At 53.9% G+C, this 15,656-nt stretch overlaps 2 protein-coding genes across 3 annotated transcripts; one reads left to right on the top strand and one right to left on the bottom strand.

Moving 5' to 3' along the window:
• Positions 1-129: 129 nt before the first annotated feature.
• Positions 130-8,154, bottom strand: ZNHIT1 (zinc finger HIT-type containing 1). Of its 2 annotated transcripts, none has more exons than XM_053969560.1 (5): positions 8,087-8,154; positions 5,987-6,157; positions 3,875-3,954; positions 2,664-2,833; positions 130-1,661 (listed from the first exon to the last, which is right to left on the bottom strand). In XM_053969560.1, exons 1-5 carry the CDS (start codon positions 8,106-8,108, stop codon positions 1,640-1,642), a joined length of 465 nt encoding a protein of 154 aa, XP_053825535.1. In that variant the 5' UTR covers positions 8,109-8,154; the 3' UTR covers positions 130-1,639. The 2 variants fall into 2 exon arrangements, with proteins under 2 accessions (XP_053825535.1, XP_053825536.1); XM_053969561.1 differs by having other exon boundaries at positions 2,706-2,833.
• A 239-nt stretch (positions 8,155-8,393) lies between these two features.
• LOC128802994 (basic salivary proline-rich protein 2-like) lies at positions 8,394-15,196 on the top strand (the record flags this gene model as incomplete). Its single annotated transcript, XM_053969558.1, has 4 exons — positions 8,394-9,133; positions 10,460-10,548; positions 12,020-12,156; positions 15,016-15,196. Coding segments are annotated over exons 1-4 (1,146 nt in total), but the record flags the coding sequence as incomplete, so codon positions are not given.
• Positions 15,197-15,656: the final 460 nt, after the last annotated feature.

Genomic DNA, 15,656 nt, shown 5'->3' with positions numbered 1-15,656 from the left:
CCACCCACAGGGTGAGAAATCAAATAAACCACGGCCGTAAGTGAACCAGGCCACGCCCACCGGGTTAAACCCCACCCACAGGATGAGAAATTAATAAACCACGGCAGTAAGTGAACCAGGCCACGCCCACCGGGTTAAACCCCGCCCGCAGGGTGAGAAATTTAATAAACCACGGCCATAAGTGAATCAAGCCACGCCCACCGGGTTAAACCCCACCCACCCGGTGAGAAATCAAATAAACCACGGCCATAAGTGAATCAAGCCACGCCCACCGGGTTAAACCCCACCCACCAGGTGGGAAATTTATTTAACCACGCCCACATTTAGCCCCACCCACCGGGTGATAAAATAAACCCCGCCCACATTGAGCCCCGCCCACCAAGTGAGCAGGTAAATGAACTCCGCCCATAGTTCGCCCCGCCCACCACATAAAGAAACCCCACCCCCAGGTGGGACACGCCCTTCAGGTGAGCCCCACCCCCAGGAAAGAGCCACACCGACCACGCCCCTCAGCTGGCCACGCCCCTCGCCCGGCCACGCCCATCCCTTTTCATTCACTTGTTTCCTCCCCATCTCATTTGCATCTCATTTGCATCTCATTATCCCCACAGCTGCAGGCGGCCGCGCCCCGCCCGCGAGGGGCGGAGCAAACGCCGATTGGCCGCGGAGGGACCACGCCCTGGTGACGTCACGGGAGGCGGAGCCTGGGCACCCGGAGGGGTTGTGGGGGCGGGGCCTGGACCAGAGGGGGCGGGGTTATTCTTGGGGGCGTGGTGTGCTCCAGAGGGGCGGGACTGGACCCTAAAGGGGTGTGGCTTGGATTGGTGGGCGGGGCTTGTCCCTATAGGGGGTGTGGCTTACACGCAACAGGGCGCGGTTCATCGTTGCGGGCGGGGCTACCCCTAAAAAGGGCGTGGCTCAATCCCGGGGCGTGGCCCCCAGCAGCCAATAGGATCCCGGCTCTCACGAAAGGGCGGAGCCCACACGGGACGTTCGTCCAATCAGAGCCCAGGGCGGCCATCTTGGACCCCGCGGCGCCGGCCAATGGCGGCGCGGCTCCGCCCAGAATTTTCCCCCCCAATTCCCGAGGACCCGCCCCCTTCCCTTAGCCCCGCCCCCCCGGTAGCTCCTCCCCCAATAAAATCGATCCCAAAGATTTTGGCGGGAAAAAAATTTGGATTTGGGGTCAAAGGGGGATTGGCCGCCACCTTGTGGGCGGGGCTGCGGCGGCCATCTTGGGGTGGGTGGGGACAAGGCGGCCATCTTGGGGCATGACTATGGCAGCCATCTTGGGCGGGTGTGGCCATGGCAGCCATCTTGGGGTGGAGTCAAGGCGGCCATCTTGGCGGTGCGGCCGCGGCAGCCATTTTGGAGGTGTGGCCGCGGCAGCCATCTTGAGGGCGAGATCATGGCTGCCATCTTGGGGGTGGGGCTGAGGACGGGGGTGCAGCCATGTTGGGGGTGGGGCCGAGACGACCATATTTGACCTGGGACAAGGTGGCCATCTTGGGGGTGGAGCCACGGCAGCCATATTAGGAGCGGGACCAAACAAGACGCGTTCGCGGCGGCCATTTTGTGGGGCGGATTCACAGCAGCCATGTTTGTGGGCGTGGACGCGGCAGCCATGTTGGGGGCGGGGTCACACCGTCCACTTCAGGCACCTGTGGGGGAGGGGAGGGAAAGGTCAGGGGTCAGCAGGGTCAGACCCCTCCCCCCAAATTGGGGGTCCCAGGGCCTGCCCCGGTCCCACGGGGTTTTCCCCCATTTTTTACCGTTTTTCCCCAAATTTTTTCCCATCTTTTTTCCCCACTTTTCAGCCATTTTCCCCCTTTTTTTATTCCCATTTTTCCCACATTTTCCCCCTTTTTTTTTTTTTTGCTATTTTTCCCATTTCCCCCATTTTTTTTCCTTTTTTTTCCCCATTTTTTCCCATTTTTTTACCGTTTTTTGCCATTTTCTCCCATTTTTTTCCTTTTTTTTTTTCCGTTTTCTCCCATTTTTTCCCGTTTTTTCCCTCTTTTTTTTTGCTATTTTCTCCCTTTTTTTTTTTTTTGCTATTTTCCCCATTTTTTTGGCCGTTTTTTCTCATTTTTTTACCGTTTTTTCCCATTTTTTTCTGTTTTTTCTCTCTTTTTTTTTTGCCATTTTCTCCGTTTTTTTTTTTTTTTTTGCCGTTTTCCTAATTTTTTTTGCCGTTTTTTCTCTTTTTTTTTTGCTGTTTTTTCTCTTTTTTATTTCCCCCCTTTTTTTTCCATTTTTTTGGCCGTTTTCTCCCATTTTTTTCTGTTTTCCCCCTCTTTTTTTCTGCCATTTTCTCCCTCTTTTTTTTTTTGCTGTTTTCTCCCTTTTTTTGCCATTTTTTCCCTTTGTTTTTCCATTTTTTTCCCATTTTTTCCCTGTTTTTTCCCTTTTTTTTGCCGTTTTTTCCCATTTCTTTCCATTTTTTTTCCGTTTTCTCCCATTTTTTTTCTGTTTTTTCCCCTCTTTTTTCCACCATTTTCTCTTTTTTTTTTGCCGTTTTCCTCATATTTTTGGCCGTTTTTCCCCATTTTTTGGCCGTTTTTTTCCCATTTTTTTGCCGTTTTTTCCCATTTTTCCCCCGTTTTTTCCCGTTTTCTCCCATTTTTCCCCCATTCCCCCGGGTTTCCCGGCTGCCCCCGTACCGGGTGTCCTGGTGGGTGCCCAGGCAGCGCGTGCAGCAGTACCTGGCCCCGCAGGTGACGCAGGTGTAGCCCGAGGGGAAGCCGCAGACGGCGCAGAAATGGCGCTGGGGCAGCCGGGACGGGGCGGCCCCGGCCGAGACGTAATTGGGGCCCTCGGCCGCGCTCAGGTTCTGGGGGGGCAGCCCCAAAAATCAGCCCCGAAATCCGAAATTCAGCCCCAAAATCAGACCCAAAATCAGCCCCGAAATCCAGAGTTCAGCCCCAAATCCAGAGTTCAGCCCCAAATCCAAAATTCAGAACCACAATCAGCCCCAAAATCCAGAGTTCAGAGCCAAAATTCAGAGATCCGACCCCAAATTCCAGAGTTCAGCCCCAAAATCCAGAGTTCAGACCCAAAATCAGCCCCAAAATCCAGAGTTCAGCCCCAAAATTCAGCCCCAAAATCCAGAGTTCAGACCCCAAATCAGCCCCCAAATCCAGAGTTCAGACCCAAAATCAGCCCCAAAATCCAAAATTCAGCCCCAAAATCCAGAGTTCAGCCCCAAAATCAGCCCCAAAATCCAGAGTTCAGCCCCCAAATCCAAAATTCAGAACCAAAATCCAGAGTTCAACCGCAAATTCCAGAGTTCAGACCCAAATCCAAAATTCAGCCCCAAAATCCAGAGTTCAGAACCAAAATCAGCCCCAAAATCCAGAGTTCAGACCCAAAATCCAGAATTCAGACCCAAAATCCAGAATTCAGCCCCAAAATCCAGAGTTCAGCCCCAAAATCAGCCCCAAAATCATCCCCAAACCCAACCCCAAAATCCAAAATTCAACCCCAAAATGAGCCCCAAAATCCAGAGTTCAGACCCCAAATCCAAAATTCAGACTCAAACCCCAAAGTTCAGCCCCAAAATCAGCCCCAAGTCCAACCTCAAAATCCAGAATTCAGCCCCAAAATCCAGAGTTCAGCCCCAAAATCCAAAATTCAGACCCAAACCCCAAAATTCATCCCAAAAATCCGCCCCAAATCCAGAATTCAGCCCCAAAATCCAGAATTCAACCCCAAAATCAGCCCCAAATTCCACCCCAAATCCGGCCAAAAATCCAAGATTCAGCTCCAAATCCCCCAAAATTTCTCCCGAATTCCCCCAAATTTCTCTCAAATTCTCCCAAATTTCTCCCAAATTTTCCCCAAATCCCCCCAAATTCCCCCGAAATTTCCCCACCTGCTCCTCCAGCAGGGCCTGGAAGTTCTTGCGGAAGCGCAGCTTGAAGTGATCGCCCCGAGTTTTCTTCTTCTTTTTCCCTGGGGACCCCAAAAATCCAGAATTCAGCCCCAAAATCAGCCCCAAAATCCAGGAAAAAATGCAAAATTCAGCCCAAAAATCAACCAAAAAATTCAGAATTCAGCCCCAAAATCAGCCCCAACTTCAATCTCAAAATCAGCCCCAAAATCAGCCCCAAAATCCAGAATTCAGCCCCAAAATCAGCCCCAAAATCCAGAATTCAGCCCCAAAATCAGCCCCAACTTCAACCCCAAAATCAGCTGCAAAATTCAGCCCCAAAATCCAGGAAAAAATGCAAAATTCAGCCCAAAAATCAACCAAAAAATTCAGAATTTGGCTCCAAATCCAGCCCCAAATTCCAGGAATTCAACCCCAAAATCAGCCCCAAATCCAGAATTCAGCCCCAAATCCCCCCAAATCTCCATTCCCATCCCCAATTCCCATTCCCATTCCCATTCCCGTTCCCGTTCCCGGTACCGGGCTCAGCGCCGTCGCTGAAGTTTGGGAGCCGTTTCCAAATCCCCCATTCCCATTCCCAATCCCATTCCCATTCCCAATCCCATTCCCCATTCCCATTCCCATCCCCATTCCCGTTCCCATCCCCATTCCCATTCCCGTTCCCGGTACCGGGCTCGGCGCCGTCGCTGAAGTTCGGGAGCCGTTTCCCAATCCCCCATTCCCATTCCCGTTCCCATTCCCCATTCCCGTTCCCATTCCCATTCCCATTCCCATTCCCATTCCCATTCCCATCCCATTCCCATCCCCAATTCCCATTCCCATCCCCATTCCCGTTCCCGTTCCCGGTACCGGGCTCGGTGCCGTCGCTGAAGTTCGGGAGCTGTTTCCAAATCCCCCATTCCCATTCCCAATTCCCATTCCCATTCCCAATCCCATTCCCATTCCCATTCCCATTCCCATTCCCATCCCCAATTCCCATTCCCATTCCCATCCCCATCCCCAATTCCCATTCCCATTCCATCCCCATCCCCAATTCCCATTCCCATTCCATTCCCATCCCCAATTCCCATTCCCATTCCCATTCCCCATTCCCATTCCCGTTCCCATTCCCATTCCCATTCCCGTTCCCGGTACCGGGGCTCGGCGCCGTCGCTGAAGTTCGGGAGCCGTTTCCAAATCCCCCATTCCCATTCCCAATCCCATTCCCCATTCCCATTCCCATTCCCATTCCCATTCCCAATCCCGTTCCCAATCCCGGTACCGGGCTCGGCGCCGTCGCTGAAGTTCGGGAGCCGTTTCCAAATCCCCCATTCCCATTCCCATTCCCAATCCCATTCCCGTTCCCGGTCCCGGTACCGGGCTCGGCGCCGTCGCTGAAGTTCGGGAGCCGTTTCCAAATCCCCCATTCCCATTCCCCATCCCCATTCCCATTCCCATTCCCATTCCCGTTCCCATTCCCGTTCCCGTTCCCGGCGCCGTCGCTGAAGTTCGGGAGCCGTTTCCAAATCCCCCATTCCCATCCCCAATTCCCATTCCCAATCCCATTCCCATTCCCAATCCCATTCCCATTCCCGTTCCCAATCCCGGTACCGGTACCGGGCTCGGCGCCGTCGCTGAAGTTCGGGAGCCGTTTCCAAATCCCTCATTCCCAATCCCCATCCCCATTCCCATTCCCCATTCCCAATTCCCATTCCCATTCCCATTCCCAATTCCCGGTCCCGGTCCCGGTACCGGGCTCGGCGCCGTCGCTGAAGTTCGGGAGCCGTTTCCAAATCCCCCATTCCCGTTCCCATTCCCATCCCCAATTCCCAATCCCATTCCCGGTACCGGGCTCGGCGCCGTCGCTGAAGTTCGGGAGCCGTTTCCAAATCCCCCATTCCCATTCCCATCCCCAATTCCTGTTCCCATTCCCGTTCCCATTCCCATCCCCAATTCCCATTCCCCATTCCCAATCCCATTCCCAATCCCGGTACCGGGCTTGGCGCCGTCGCTGAAGTTCGGGAGCCGTTTCCAAATCCCCCATTCCCATCCCCAATTCCCATTCCCATTCCCATTCCCATTCCCCATTCCCATTCCCGTTCCCGTTCCCGGTACCGGGCTCGGCGCCGTCGCTGAAGTTCGGGAGCCGTTTCCCGGGCCGGGGCAGCCCCGCCTGGGGGTCGTCCCCGAAGTTGTCGTTCTCCAGCGCCTCCAGCTGCCGGTGCAGGCGCCGCTGCCGCGCCGGCGCGTCCAGGACCCGCCGGGGACCCCCCTCGGGGAGCCGGGCTGGGGAAAACGGGGAAAGGGGGGATCAAAAATTGGGAAACCCAAAAAAATGGGAATTTACCCCAAAAAATTTGGGAATTATGGAAAAAAATGGGGAATTTTGGAAAAAAAACCGCAAATTTTGGTTGGATTGAGCCCGTCCAGGACCCCCCTCGGGGAGCCGGGCTGGGGAAAACGGGGAAAGGGGGGGACCAAAAATTGGGAATCCCGAAAAAACGGGAATTTGCCCCCAAAAAATTGGGAATTCTGAAAGAAAATCCCGATTTTTACATTAAAAAACCCCAAAATCGGGACCTTCCCGGAGCCCCCTTGGGGACCTGAGCTGGGAAAAACGGGGAAAGGGGGGACCAAAAATTGGGAAACCCGAAAAAAACGGGAATTTACCCCCAAAAAATTGGGAATTATGGAAAAAAATGGGGAATTCCGAAAGAAAATCCCGATTTTTACACAAAAAAAAACCAAAATCGGGACCTTCCCAGAGCCCCCTCGGGGAGCCGGGCTGGGGAAAAAACGGGAAAGGGGGGGACCAAAAATTGGGAATCCCGAAAAAACGGGAATTTACCCCAAAAAATTCGGGAATTATGGAAAAAAAATGGCGAATTTTGAAAAAAAAAAAACAAATTTTGGTTGGATTGATCCCATCCTGGACCCCCCTCAGGGAGCCGGGCTGGGGAAAACAGGGAAAAGGGGGGGACCAAAAATTGGGAACCCCAAAAATCCGGGAATTTACCCCAAAAAATTCGAGAATTCCTGAAAAAAAAACCCCTGGGAATTATGGAAAAAAAATGGGGAATTTTGCATAAAAAAACCCCAAAATTGGGACCTTCCCGGAGCCCCCTCGGGGAGCCGGGCTGGGAAAAATGGGAAAGGGGGGGGCCAAAAATTGGGAATCCCGAAAAAATAGGAATTTACCCCAAAAAATTGGGAATTCCGAAAGAAAATCCCGATTTTTACACAAAAAAAAACCCCAAAATCGGGACCTTCCCGGAGCCCCCTCGGGGACCTGGGCTGGGAAAAAAATGGGGGGGACAAAGGTCAGGGGGGGACCCCCAAATAAATCCCAAAAATCCCAAAAATCCAGGAATTTGCCCCAAAAAATCAGGAATTTTTCAAAAAAAAAGGGGAATTTTGCATAAAAAACCCAAAATTTGGACCCCCCCTGGGAGCTTCCTGGAGCCCCCTCGGGGAGCCGGGCTGGGGAAAACAGGGAAAGGGGGGATCAAAAATTGGGAACCCCAAAATAATAGGAATTTACCCCAAAAAAATTGGGAATTTTTTAAAAAATTGGGGAATTTTTGCATAAAAAACCCCAAAATCGGGACCTTCCCGGAGCCCCCTCGGGGAGCCGGGCTGGGGAAAATGGGAAAAGGGGGGACCAAAAATTGGGAACCCCAAAAATCCGGGAATTTACCCCAAAAAAATTGGGAATTTTTTAAAAAATTGGGGAATTTTGCATAAAAAAAACCCAAAATCGGGACCTTCCCGGAGCCCCCTCGGACACCCGGGCTGGGGAAAACGGGGAAGGGGGGACCAAAAATTGGGAACCCCAAAAATCCGGGAATTTACCCCAAAAAAATTGGGAATTATGGAAAAAAATGGGAATTTTTGCATAAAAAACCCGGGAATTTCCGGAGAAAAAATTGGGAATTTTTAAAAAATCGGGACCCTCAAAATCAACCCAGGGACCCCCAAAATGGCACCGGGACCCCCCAAAAGAGCTCCGGGACCCCCCAAGGACCCCCAAAATCAGCACCGGGACCCCCAAAATCAACCCAGGGATCCCCAAATTGGGGCACCGGGACCCCCAAAATCAACCCCGGGACCCCCAAAATCAGCACCGGGACCCCCAAAAGGGCACCGGGACCCCCCGGGACCCCCCAAAATCCCCCCCGGGCCCCCCGAACCGGCCCCGGGCCCCTCCCCCCTCACCCGACGTTTTCTTCTCGCCCATCCTGAGGCGACTTCCGGTCGGCCGCCCTTCACTTCCGCCCTCTCCGGCGCCACTTCCGCTCCCCCTTTGCGCGCCCCCAACTTCCGCCCTCACCCTCCGCGCCGAGCCACGCCCCCTTTCCCCGCCCTCACCGACACGTGGCGCCCCGCCCCCCTCCTCTGAGACACCGCCCCTTCGCGCTGATTGGCGGGGATTCACAGAGTGGGCGTGGCGGCGGGCGGGGATTGGCTGAGGCGCGGCGGGAAGCCCCGCCCCGCTGGCGGTAGGCCCCGCCCCCTCCGGCGCCATGGCCGCGCTGGCGCTGCCGCTGCTGCTGCTGCTGCTGCTGGGGACCCCCAAAAGCGACCCCAAAACCGCCCAAAATCGGCCCCAAATCCGGCCCGGGACCCCCCAAAAACGGCCCCAGGAGCCCCCCGGGGCTGAGCCCGGAATTGCCAAAAATCGCCCCAAAAACCCGCCCGGGGCTGAGCCCGGAATGCCCCAAAACTGCCCCGAAAATCGCCAAAATTGCCGCGAAACGCCCCAAAATCGGCCCGAAAATCCCCAAAATCGGCCCGAAAATCCCCCCGGGACTGAGCCCGAAACCCCCCAAAATCGGCCCAAAAATCCCCAAAATTGTCCCGAAAATCCCTCCGGGATTGAGCCCGAAAATTGCCAAAATTGCCCCGAAAATTCCCAAAATTGCCCCGAAAATTCCCAAAATTGCCCCAAAAAATCTGAAAATTGCCCCAAAACCTCCCAAAATTGCCCCGAAAATCCCCCCGGGACTGAGCCCGAAAATTCCCAAAATTGCCCCAAAAATTCCCAAAATTGTCCCAAAACCCCCCCCGGGACTGAGCCCGAAATCCCCGAAATTTGCCCCGAAAATCCCCAAATTTGCCCCAAAAATTGCCCCGAAAATCCCCAAATTTGCCCCAAAAATTGCCCCGAATCCCCCCCCGGGCCTGAGCCCGAAAATTCCCAAATTTGTCCCGAAAATTCCGGAATTTGGCCCGAAAATTCCCCCGGGAGCGACCCCGAGAACGGTGAGTGGGGAGGGGGCAGCGGTCAGCGGTCACTCAGTGGTCAGTGGTCACTCAGGGGTCACTCAGGGGTCAGTGGTCACTCAGGGTCACTCAGGGGTCACTCAGAGGGGTCAGGGTCACTCAGGGGTCACTCAGGGTCACCCAGGGGTCACTCAGGGGTCACTCAGGGGTCACTTGGGGTCAGTCTGGGGTCAGGGGTCACTCAGCGGTCACTCAGTGGTCAGGGGTCACTCAGGGGTCATTCAGGGGTCACTCAGAGGGGTCAGTGGTCACTCAGTGGTCAGTGGTCACTCAGGGGTCACTCAGGGTCACTCAGAGGGGTCAGGGGTCACTGAGGGGTCATTCAGGGGTCAGGGGTCACTCAGCGGTCGCTCAGTGGTCAGCGGTCACTCAGGGGTCACTCAGGGTCACTCAGAGGGGTCAGGGGTCACTCAGGGGTCACTCAGGGTCACTCAGGGGTCACTTGGGGTCAATCTGGGGTCAGGGGTCACTCAGTGGTCATTCAGTGGTCACTTAGGGGTCACTGGGAGGGTCCAGGGTCACTCAGAGGGGTCTGTGGTCATTCAGAGGGGTCACTCAGGGGTCACTCAGGGGTCACTGGGAGGGGTCAGGGGTCACTCAGTGGTCACTCAGGATCATTCAGCGGTCACTCTCAGGCCTGCTGGTGCTCACGGTGGCCACCGAGGTGACTCAGTGGTCACTCTCTGGTCAGTGGTCACTCAGCAGTCACTGGTCAGTGGTCAGTGGTCACTCTGGTCACTCAGGGTCATTCACTGGTCACTCTCTCTCAGGCCTGCTGGTGCTCACGGTGGCCACCGAGGTGACTCAGTGGTCACTCTCTGGTCAGCGGTCACTCAGTGGTCACTGGTCAGTGGTCACTGGTCAGTGGTCACTCAGTGGTCACTCTCTCCCAGGCCTGCTGGTGCTCACGGTGGCCACCGAGGTGACTCAGTGGTCACTCACTGGTCACTCAGCAGTCACTGGTCACTCAGTGGTCACTGGTCAGTGGTCACTGGTCACTCTCTGGTCAGTGGTCACTGGTCAGTGGTCACTCAGTGGTCACTCAGTGGTCACTCTGGTCTCTCCCAGGCCTGCTGGTGCTCATGGTGGCCACCGAGGTGACTCAGTGGTCACTCAGCAGTCAGGGGTCACTCAGTGGTCAGTGGTCACTGGTCACTCAGTGGTCACTCAGGGGTCAGTGGTCACTCTCTGGTCAGTGGTCACTCAGTGGTCACTCAGTGGTCAGTGGTCACTCAGGGGTCAGTGGTCACTCTCTGGTCAGTGGTCACTCAGTGGTCACTCAGTGGTCACTCTGGTCTCTCCCAGGCCTGCTGGTGCTCACGGTGGCCACCGAGCTGACCGACGGCTTCGGCCGCTTCCTGCGCTCGGCGCGGGCCTTCAACTACAGCGTTATGGTAATGAGGGGGCGTGGCTAACGGCCTGGGGGCGGGCCTTCAACTACAGCGTGATGGTAATGAGGGGGCGGGGCCAGGGCGGGGCTTCAACTACAGCGTGATGGTAATGAGGGGGCGGGGCTTCAACTACAGCGTTATGGTAATGAGGGGGCGGGGCCAGGGCGGGGCTTCAACTACAGCGTTATGGTAATGAGGGGGCGGGGCTAACGGCCTGGGGGCGGGGCTTCAACTACAGCGTGATGGTAATGAGGGGGCGGGGCTTCAACTACAGCGTTATGGTAATGAGGGGGCGGGGCTTCAACTACAGTGTTATGGTAATGAGGGGCGGGGCTTCAACTACAGCGTTATGGTAATGAGGGGGCGGGGCCAGGGCGGGGCTTCAACTACAGCGTTATGGTAATGAGGGGGCGGGGCTTCAACTACAGCGTTATGGTAATGAGGGGGCGTGGCTTCAACTACAGCGTTATGGTAATGAGGGGGCGGGGCTTCAACTACAGCGTTATGGTAATGAGGGGGCGGGGCTAACGGCCTGGGGGCGGGGCTAATGAGAACAGCCCGGGGCTTCAACTACAGCGTTATGGTAATGAGGGGGCGGGGCTTCAACTACAGCGTTATGGTAATGAGGGGGCGGGGCTTCAACTACAGCATTATGGTAATGAGGGGGCGGGGCTTCAACTACAGCGTGATGGTAATGAGGGGGCGGGGCTTCAACTACAGCGTGATGGTAATGAGGGGGCGGGGCTTCGACTACAGCGTTATGGTAATGAGGGGGCGGGGCTAGGGGCGGGCCTTCAACTACAGCGTTATGGTAATGAGGGGGCGGGGCTTCCGCTACAGCGTTATGGTAATGAGGGGGCGGGGCTAGGGGCGGGCCTTCAACTACAGCGTGATGGTAATGAGGGGGCGGGGCTTCAACTACAGCGTGATGGTAATGAGGGGGCGGGGCTTCAACTACAGCGTTATGGTAATGAGGGGGCGGGGCTTCAACTGCAGCGTTATGATAATGAGGGGCGGAGCTCTCATTTCCCCCCATTTTTCCCCATTTTTGGGTCGATTTTCCCCGTTTTTTTCCCCCGTTTTTCCCCGTTTTTTCCCATAATTCCATTTTTTCCCCATTTTTCCCAAATTCCCGGTTTTTCCCCCCCAAACTTTGGTCCTGGGCACATCGATGACACAGAACAATTTCCCCATTTTGGGGCCATTTTTGGGTCGTTTTCCCCCATTTTTTCCCCGTTTTTCCCCGTTTTTTCCCATAATTCCATTTTTTCCCCATTTTTCCCCAAAATCCCGGTTTTTCCCCCCAAACTTTGGTCCTGGGGACATCGATGACACAGAACAATTTCCCCATTTTGGGGCCATTTTTGGGTCGATTTTCGCCATTTTTGGGCCGTTTTTCCCCGTTTTTCCTCGTTTTTTTCCCATAATTCCATTTTTTCCCCATTTTTCCCAAATTCCCGGTTTTTGCCCCCAGCCGCTGGGGCTGGGCCGGGGCTGGCGGGGCGGGGACCTGGCGCGCAGCCCCGGCGGGGGGCAGAAGGTTCGGTGGCTGCGGGCGGCGCTGCGGCCGCTGCGAGCCCGAGGAGACCTCGTGGTGCTCTTCGTGGACAGGTGGGGTTGGGGGAAAACACGGGATTTTGGGAAAAATGGGGAAATTGGGGATTGGGGGGAAAAACAGGGATTTGGGGGAAAAACGGGAGAATTGGGGATTGGGGGGAAAAACACGGGATTTGGGGGAAAAACGGGGAATTTGGGAAAAATGGGAAAATTGGGGGGGAAAACGGGGATTTGGGGAAAAATGGGGAAATTGGGGATTGGGGGGGAAAACACGGGATTTCGGGAAAAATGGGGAAATTGGGGGGAAAAATGGGGATTTTGGGAAAAATGGGGAAATTGGGGGAAAAACGGGGATTTGGGGAAAAATTGGGAAATTGGGGAAAATGGGGAAATTGGGGAAAAATGGGGGATTGGGGGGAAAACACGGGATTTTGGGAAAAATGGGGAATTTGGGGAAAATGGGGAATTTGGGGATTGGGGGGAAAACACGGGATTTTGGGAAAAATGGAGAATTGGGGGGAAAAACGGGGATTTTGGGAAAATTGGGGATTGGGGGATTGGGGGGAAAACACGGGATTTTGGGAAAAACGGGGAATTTGGGGAAAAACGGGGAATTTGGGGAAAATGGGGAATTTGGGGAAAATGGGGAATTTGGTGGAAAAACGGGGATTTGGGGATTGGGGGGAAAAACGGGGATTTGGGGGAAAACGGGAGAATTGGGGATTGGGGGGAAAACACGGGATTTTGGGAAAAATGGGGAATTTGGGGAAAAATGGGGAACTTGGGGATTGGGGGGAAAAACAGGGATTTGGGGAAAAATTGGGAAAATTGGGGATTGGGGGGAAAACACGGGATTTTGGGAAAAATGGGGAACTTGGGGAAAATGGGGAATTTGGGGGGAAAACACGGGATTTTGGGAAAAATGGGGAACTTGGGGATTGGGGGGAAAAACAGGGATTTGGGGGAAAAACGGGGAATTTGGGGAAAATGGGGGATTGGGGGGAAAACACGGGATTTTTGGGAAAAATTGGGAAATTGGGGATTGGGGGAAAACACGGGATTTTGGGGAAAAATGGGGAATTTGGGGATTGGGGGGAAAACACGGGATTTTGGGAAAAATGGGGAAATTGGGGGGAAAAATGGGAAAACTGGGGGGGAAAACGGGGAATTGGGGAAAAACGGGAGAATTGGGGATTGGGGGGAAAACACGGGATTTGGGAAAAATGGGGAAATTGGGGGGAAAAACGGGGATTTGGGGAAAAATTGGGAAATTGGGGAAAACAGGGATTTGGGGAAAAATGGGGAATTTGGGGAGGGAAAATGGGAAAATTGGGGAAATTGGGAATTGGGAAAAATGGGGATTGGGGGGGAAAACGGGAAAATTGGGGAAAATGGGGGATTGGGGAAAAATGGGGGATTGGGGGGAAAAACAGGGATTTGGTGAAAAATGGGGAAATTGGGGAAAATGGGGGATTGGGGGGAAAAACGGGGATTTGGGGAAAAATGGGGATTGGGAAAAATTGGGAATTTGGGGAAAATGGGGATTTGGGGAAAAATTGGGGAATTGGGGAAAATGGGGGATTGGGAAAAATGGGGAACTGGGGAAATGGGGATTGGGAAAAATGGAAATTTTGGGATGATTTTGGGGTGGTTTTTAGGGTTATTTTGGGTTGATTTTCACCATTTTTGGGCTGATTTTGGGGTTTTCGGGGTGGTTTTTGGGGATTTTTGTGTGATTTTCACCATTTTTGGGGATTTTTTGCTGATTTTCACCATTTTTGGGGGTCCCCGCCCCCGTTCCCCCCCCCAGCTGTGACGTGCTGTTCGCGGGGGGGGGTTGGGCTGATTTTTGGGCTGATTTTGGGGTTTTTTGGGGTGGTTTTTGGGGTTTTTTGCTGATTTTCACCATTTTTGGACTGATTTTCACAATTTTTGGGTTGATTTTCACCATTTTTGGTTGATTTTTGGCTGATTTTCACCATTTTGGGGCTGATTTTCACCATTTTTGGGTTATTTTGGGGTTGATTTTGGGGTTTTCGGGGTGGTTTTTGGGGATTTTTTTGCTGATTTTCACCATTTTTTGCCGATTTTCACCATTTTGGGGGTCCCCGCCCCCGTTCCCCCCCCCAGCTCTGACGTGCTGTTCGCGGGGGGCTTTGGGCTGATTTTTGGGCTGATTTTGGCCATTTTTGGGGTTATTTTGTCCATTTTTTGGGTTGATTTTGGGGTTTTTGGGGTGGTTTTTTGGGGATTTTTGGCTGATTTTCACCATTTTTTGGGTTATTTTTTGCCGATTTTCACCATTTTTTTGCCGATTTTCACCATTTTTTTGCCGATTTTCACCATTTTTTTGCCGATTTTCACCATTTTTGGGGGTCCCCGCCCCCGTTCCCCCCCCAGCTATGACGTGCTGTTCGCGGGGGCTTTGGGCTGATTTTTGGGCTGATTTTGGCCATTTTTGGGGTTATTTTGTCCATTTTTGGGTTGATTTTGGGGTTTTTGGGGTGGTTTTTGGAGTTTTTTGTGTGATTTTCACCATTTTTGGGCTGATTTTGGGGTTTTTGGGGTGGTTTTTGGGGATTTTTTGGGCTGATTTTCACCATTTTTTGGGTTATTTTTTGCCAATTTTCACCATTTTTTTGCTGATTTTCACCATTTTTGGGTTGATTTTCACCATTTTGGGGGTGTTTTTTGGTGATTTTTGGGTTATTTTGTCCATTTTTGGGGCTGATTTTGGGGTTTTTGGGGTGGTTTTTGGGGGATTTTTGGCTGATTTTCACCATTTTTTGGGTTATTTTTTGCCGATTTTCACCATTTTTTTGCCGATTTTCCCCATTTTTTTGCCGATTTTCCCCATTTTTTTGCCGATTTTTCACCATTTTTGGGGGTCCCCCGCCCCCGTTCCCCCCCCAGCTATGACGTGCTGTTCGCGGGGGGGCCCCGGGAGCTGCTGGCCAAGTTCGGGGGCCACCGGGGCCGGGCTCGTGTTCGCCGCCGAGGGCTTCTGCTGGCCCCAGGAGGGGCTCGCCCCCCCTGTACCCCCCCAGCCCCCCCCGGCGGGAAACCCTTCCTCAACTCCCGGGGGTACGGGGGGGTTTGGGGGGATTTGGGGGGGATTTGGGGAGGTTTGGGGGGTTTGGGGGGATTTTAGGGGGATTTTGGGGGGGATTCGAGGGGGTTTTGGGGAGGTTTGGGGGGTTTGGGGGATCCTGGGGGGGGATTTAGGGGGATTTTGGGGGGATTTTGGGAGGTTTGGGGGGATTTAGGGGGATTTGGGGGGGTTTGGGGGGATTTGGGGGGGGATTTGGGGAGGTTTGGGGGGATTTGGGGGGGATTTTGGGGGGGATTTGGGGAGGTTTGGGGGGTTTTGGGGGGGATTTTAGGGGGATTTTGGGGGGATTTGGGGAGGTTTGGGGGGGGGTTTTGGGGGGGATTTTTGGGGGGATTTGGGGGGGGTTTGGGGGGATTTGGGGGAGGTTTGGGGGGGTTTGGGGGATCCTGGGGGGGGGGATTTAGGGGGATTTTGGGGGGATTTGGGGGGGGTTTGGGGAGGT

Source organism: Vidua macroura, unplaced genomic scaffold (assembly GCF_024509145.1).
Source record: "Vidua macroura isolate BioBank_ID:100142 unplaced genomic scaffold, ASM2450914v1 whyUn_scaffold_244, whole genome shotgun sequence".
NCBI classification, from domain to species: domain Eukaryota; kingdom Metazoa; phylum Chordata; class Aves; order Passeriformes; family Viduidae; genus Vidua; species Vidua macroura.
The sequence above is the reverse complement of the archived record's forward strand: the minus strand, read 5'-3'. Positions and strand labels throughout refer to the sequence as shown.